Raw genomic sequence first — 6,479 nt, forward strand, 5'->3', positions numbered from 1 at the left:
AACCAATTGGCCTCTAGAATAACACCAATATGACATCAAATTTATATAATTCGTACATGTATAATAAAATATAATCAACAACAAAGTTTATTAAAAAAAATTCAAAGGTGTCCTACTTGGTCATTCTCACTTGCCATTTCCCAACCCGAAGTCAAATTGCTAGTTGTCAATACCGCAAGTTCATAAGAACAAACACAACAACCAGTACACGTTCAGAGACATAACACATGAGCAATATAAGCATATCAATGAGTTCATCCTAGCATACAAAGATTCTAGTTTGATCATAACACCTCTAATTTCAAATCCCCCAACATATGACGTTGCCTGTCCCGTTCAGGACGCCAAAGTGTTATATAATTTTGGAAGAATACACATAGGAGAGCTAATTCCAAGACAACATCCGACCTAAGACGTTGTCCCAATGGTAAAGCATGCATACCTCTATGGTGGCTCTTATTAGAACCCTAGCCATAGGAACGAATAATAAATACTTCCAACCCTATTATAGTACCCAAATTCCTCTATAGCAATCCTTACGGGTGATAACAACAATCATCCTCAAATTATAAGTCAAACTCTCACAAATTATTTAAAGTGTCTTGTCCTTAAATGATATACAACTTCACACGTAAACTTGAATGAACGTAAGGTCTCTTGGAGGAAATTGGTGGAAAAGGACTAATGTCCATTATGTGGAGTTGATATAGAGACAACAAACCATTTACTTTTCAATTACCCCTTCAGCCAAAATTGTTGATGGCATAACAAGGTGAGTAGGCTTCAAGTTAAAACCAATCTCCAAAATTGTTGGGATGTATTTGGTTTGTTTTTGGCAATTAATAAAACTTTATTTGCAAATAATAATAATAATAATAATAATAATAATAATAATAATAATAATAATAATAATGATAAGGGATATTATCAATGGTACCCCTGTACTATAGATAAATAACAATGGTACCCCAGTGTATTTCAGTGGTACCCCCCAAGTATATGCGAATTACAACCGTGACACTAATAATGATTTTTCCATTAAATGTCATTAAAAACCAACCATGATTTGTTTGTGATTCATTTGCTTCCCTCTTCCTTTTCCCTCCTAACCCGTACTTGCTTACTCTGTCTTCATCATCATCTCCCTGCGTTGATCACGCCATTGTTGAAGCTTCATCTTTCTCATTGCTGCTTTTGTTGACGTTGGTAAGTTGCCTATTCTTTCCTCATTTTTTTCTGTACATGCAAGATGTTCGGTTGTTTGAGTTATTACTCTAAATGTCAAGTAAAATGTCGCTTTTTTTTTTTATTTTGTCGTCTTAAAATTTCCGATCTTTAGGATTTGTTCTTGAATTTTGTGGTTTAAAGGTGTTCTGGGTCGTTTTTGTAATGGAAAAACCCTAAAATTTAAGGCTTTTTTGAATTCTGAATGTGTTTGGCATTGGATGATTGATGTTGTTTTTGTTTTTGTTTTTTTTTTTGTGTTAACAGATTGTAAATGGATGATAGTGTGGTGTTGAAATTTGTGTACAAGGGTAAAGAGACAGAAGTTTTTGTTGAAGATGTCGACCAAGTTAATTTGCCTGACATGATTATTGATTATTGGGATAAGGCTGAGAGGGAGGAACATTTGACGCCTGAACATCCCAGTTTTAGTTATGTATACAAAAAGAAGCATGTTGAACTAGTTGATGATAAAGCATTGTTTGAGATGTTTAGTAGAAATATGGGCAAGGACAGTATTTGCGTCCATGTAGGGGACTCTAAACCTAATGCCCTGTTAGATAATGCTAGGAGGCTTAGGGAAACCTTAAAGTAGAATGCACTGAAGAAAGATTTGAGATCCAATCCCCCCCTGCAGAACTTGATGATGAAGATGATGATGATGTTGTTTTGATAATTCCAACCCCTAGTCAACCCTATGAGGAGCCGCCTGTGTTGAGTGTTGAGGATGATGTGGACCCCATTCCAACTCCTGTTATACCTGAGAAAAAACCTGTTGATGATATGGACCCCATTTCAACTCCTGATACACTTGAGAAACAACCTACTGATGATGTGGATGTTGATGTACCCTGTGAGGAGGAACCTGTAATACTTGAGGAACATGCTGTTGAGGATGATATGGATGTTGATAGTGATTTTGATATAGAAGTGTACCCCATTCCAACCCCATTGTAGATTTTGAAGCCCAAGGGTTGGAAACCACCAAAGACTGAGTTTAGGCCCAAGTTGCCTGTTTTGAGAAGGAGTAGAAGACATGTTGAGATAAACCCACCATCCCCTGACAACATCAATGATGTTATCATTGAAAATACTGAGTTATTGAATGAGATAAACCAAGCTGATGAAGTTAATGATGAAGCAAATGATAAATTTAATGTGGAGAAGACAACACCAAAGAGAACACAAAAGAAGACACCATCAAAGAGAACACAAAAGAAAAATTTAAACAAATCCCCAAACAAACCCCAAAGACCAATGCTAAGAAAACTTTAAACAAATTTCCAAACAAAAAATCCCAAAGACCACTATGAAAAGAAAGGGAATTAAGAAGACAGTTATTAGAAAGTCTGTAAGATTGATGCAACAGAACAAGGAGGCTGCTGCTAAATCTGGAACACAGTCATTGGTCAGTGAGAGTGATGATGAATCTTTCAATCCAACCCTGTCATTCCATAATTGCGACAGTGATACTGTGTCTTTGGTTGATAGTGATAAAGAGGCTGAGGTAGAGGATGGAATAAGGATGGAAGATGTTGATGCAGATTATTTTGATTCATTTAAAGGACCGATTTGGGATGATGAATGTGATGACTTTGATAATTATTTGACTAAGTTGTATAAGAATGGGGAGTTGTACAAAGACAAAGGTTTTGGGAATATTGTGATTAAGGAGTGGCAATTGTTTACAGATAAGCAACATTTGAGGGATGTAATTAGGGATTATTGCATACAATCTGGTTTTTCAGTGATTGTTGATAAAGCAGACAGACTTAGGTACACAATTAGTTGTAGTGAAGCAAAATGTGAGTGGAGATTGCATGCTTCTACGCTGCCTGATGGTGTCACTTGGGCTATCAAGAAAATTCAAAATGCTGAACACACATGCTTGGGGTTAGAAACCAAAAACCCTATGGTAACAGTGAAGTGGGCATGACATGCCTTACTGGAGGACATAAGGGCTAATAATGACATCCCAGGTAAGGCTTTGATGCCTTACTGGAGGACATAAGGGCTAATAATGACATCCCAGGTAAGGCTTTGAATGAGCTTTTGTGGTCCAGATATGGTGTTGAGATGGCACAACCAAGCTTGTATAGGGTTAGGAACAAGGCCTCGAGTATCATTCATGGTGGGCATGATACATCATACAGTGCATTGCCATCTTACTGTGATGTTATCAAATCAACAAACGAGGGTTCATATGCAAATTGTGCTTGGTATCCCCCTACACATCCTGATAGACCACTAGTATTTATGAGCATTTTTGTATCATTCAAGGCATCTCTAGAGGGCCTTTTTTCTGGTTGTAGAAGTGTTATTGGAGTGGATGGGGCTCATTTAAAGGGTAATTATGGTGGTGTTTTGTTATCTGCAATTGCCCTTGATGGCAACAATGAAATGTTTCCAGTGGCATGGGGTATTATTTCATGTGAGGATGAAGAGAGTTGGAAGTTCTTCATTTGGCATCTTAAGCATGTACTGGAACCAAGTAACAGAGGCGACAATTGGTGCATAATATCTGACAGGCAGAAGGTAACAACACTTATTACTTGGTATTTCATTGATTATGCATAATCTTCTAAACCTAATCTTAATATGTTGTTTTCATATGCAGGGAATTGAGAAGGCTCTCACTGATTTGTGGCCTAAGGTGCAAAGAAGGTATTGTTGCAGACACATTAGTGCCAACTGGAAGAAGTCTTTTCATGGGCCTAAGTTATGGCAATTGTTTTGGCTAGCATGTGGGGCCTTCTCAACCTTCACATTTGCAAAGGCCATGAATGAGATTGAAAAAAACAACCCTGATGCAAGGAGATGGCTTGCTAATTTGGGTCCACAGGAGAGATGGACAAAACATAAATTTGACCCTGAATTGAAGTGTGATGTTAACAAGACAAATTTTGTGGAAAGCTTCAATGCAACCCTAGGAACTGACAGGTGCAAGCCAGTGTTAAGTTTGTTAGAGGGAATTAGGAGAGTAACAATGGTTAGGTTAGTAGCAAGGAGGTAGAAGTGTGAAGAATGGGAGAGGCTGTGTCCAAACATTGCGAAGAGAGTTCAAGTATTCTGCAATGAGAGTAGGTCTTGCAGGGCTTTCATGTCTAGTCCAGGGGAGTATGAGGTGGTGGAGGGTAAATCAACTTTGGCTGTCAGTTTGAACCAATGTACATGCCTTTGCAATGTCTGGCAACTCACTGGCATACCATGTAGGCATGTAATGAGAGCGATACTTCATGAAGGTCTTGATCCACAATCCTTGGTTGATGATTGGTATTCAGTAGAGAAATATAAGTTGGCCTATCATCACAGCATTAAACCTATCCCTGACCAGGATAAGTGGCCAGCAACTGAACACCCTACTATATTACCTCTTGTGCTCAAAAGAGGTGTTGGTAGGCCTTGTAGGAACCGAAAGAGAGGTGATGATGAAGAGAGGAAGGCAAAGAGGAGCAAGACAATAAAATGTGGAAAGTGTGGGGATTTTGGTCACAACAAGGCCAGTTGCAAGGGAGGGGCAACAAAAAAACAGAAGGCAGCAGCAACAAACACTGATGATGCTTCAACTTCCAAGTGAAAGGGAAAGAGCAAAGCAAAATGATTAGTATTTGTGTTATGTGAATGTAATTACTTAACTTCTGACTTCATATGGATGAACAGTACATTAATCCTCTTTTGTATACCTAATTGATGAACAGTAGATTAATCCTCTTTTGTATAACTAATGGATGAATAGTAGATTAAACCTCTTTTGTAAAATTAATGTATGATTATGGATGCAAATTATGTAAGATTGTATTCCAGATTGTATTAATTATGTAAGATGTTGGATAAACAGCAGCAACTTGGTATGCAAATTGATCTAATTCCAATTTTTTGGTAATGAACAGTACAACCTTACTTTTACAAGGCAAGAACCAACACAATACCTAAGCTTACATATATGGAAACCATTACAACGCTTACAATCTTACTTTACAATCGCAAGAAAAACCAATAATAGGTAGAACATTACAATAAATTTCATGAAAACCAGAACCTTAAGTAAGCTATCAACCTTCTTGGACAGCCCTTCAACAGTTGCTTTGAGTTCATTAAATTGTTCGCCATTCAACATTACAGGAGCAGCACCTTGTACCTCTGCAGGTGTAGCTTCATCAATTTTTTACTTCAAATCAGCATCAAAACCCCATTCAATTGCTTGGCACGACATACATTTGTAGTAGATTCTTCCCAGATTGTTAATTGAACCCGAAACCCTAATATCATAGAATTTTGTTGGGTCACAGTAACATTTCTTCAACCTTACCCAGCTATCACCAACTTCAATGGAATTAACGTTAGGGCTTCCATGTTGTCTTTTGGTATTACCCGAATACACCTTACCGCAGAATGATGAGATCCTTGAGGAAGCAGCCATGGAAGCAGTGAATGAAGAGGAGATGGAAAAGAGAAGAAGAAGATCGTGTGTTTGAATTGATGCTGGATATTTAAACAATTACAAACTAACCATGGTTAGGTTAAATTCAAAAATTAACGGACATTTAACGGAAAAATCATTATTAGTGTCACGGTTGTAATTAGCATACACTTGGGGGGTACCACTGAAATACACTAGGATACCATTGTTATTTTTCTATAGTACAGGGGTACCATTGATAATATCTCTAATAATAATAATAATAATAATAATAATAATAATAATAATAATAATAATAATAATAACTTTCATAGAAATTAAACCAGATAAGACATAATTAGATCACATCTGACTTAATTGGATCAAATTAGATAAAAGCAAATCAAATTAGACCATAATAGAACAAATCAAATTATACATTAATAAATTTAGACCTTAAATCAGACCAGATGATGAGAACAAGCTCTAAAAAAGGTAGAATAGAGTCAGAAAAACATTTGGGTTTTTTTTAAAAGTGATAATTATAGGAAAACTTCAACTCTATTTCTTTAATAAAATTTTTGTTATGATTTAAATTAATTTTGCTGCACTTTAGCACTAGCCAGTAGCCAGTGGCAAAGTGATCCACTTGACCTCAATTTAGCAATGTGATTGTGATTCACATGTCCATGCCATAAATAAATGTGGTGTGGTAATGCTAAAATTCTAAAAGCATAACTTCTTTTTGCTCATATTCCTCAAAATCCAAATTACTCTATTCTTCCTCTTATCTTTCATCTACGGTAAAATAAGTGAAATTTAGTAGAACTAAAGATTGGATTGAAAAATGAGTTAA

General features: G+C 36.5%; 1 protein-coding gene across 1 annotated transcript; it reads left to right on the forward strand.

The window, feature by feature from the left end:
- Positions 1 to 2,533: 2,533 nt before the first annotated feature.
- Positions 2,534 to 4,801, forward strand: LOC130824854 (uncharacterized). The gene is made up of 4 exons (XM_057689870.1): positions 2,534 to 3,117; positions 3,288 to 3,759; positions 3,842 to 4,218; positions 4,309 to 4,801. Exons 1-4 carry the CDS (start codon positions 2,534 to 2,536, stop codon positions 4,799 to 4,801), a joined length of 1,926 nt encoding a protein of 641 aa, XP_057545853.1.
- The last annotated feature ends 1,678 nt before the right edge of the window (positions 4,802 to 6,479 follow it).

Source organism: Amaranthus tricolor, chromosome 10 (genome assembly GCF_026212465.1).
Source record: "Amaranthus tricolor cultivar Red isolate AtriRed21 chromosome 10, ASM2621246v1, whole genome shotgun sequence".
NCBI classification, from domain to species: Eukaryota; Viridiplantae; Streptophyta; class Magnoliopsida; order Caryophyllales; family Amaranthaceae; genus Amaranthus; species Amaranthus tricolor.

Excerpts from the sequence above, each read along its gene's own strand:
- LOC130824854 (XM_057689870.1), top strand. The coding sequence starts at position 2,534 with ATGAAAAGAAAGGGAATTAAGAAGACAGTTATTAGAAAGTCTGTAAGA. Across the intron at positions 3,760-3,841 it reads TAATATCTGACAGGCAGAAG|GGAATTGAGAAGGCTCTCAC; the intron begins GTAACAACACTT and ends TTTCATATGCAG. Across the intron at positions 4,219-4,308 it reads AGGAGAGTAACAATGGTTAG|GTCTTGCAGGGCTTTCATGT; the intron begins GTTAGTAGCAAG and ends CAATGAGAGTAG.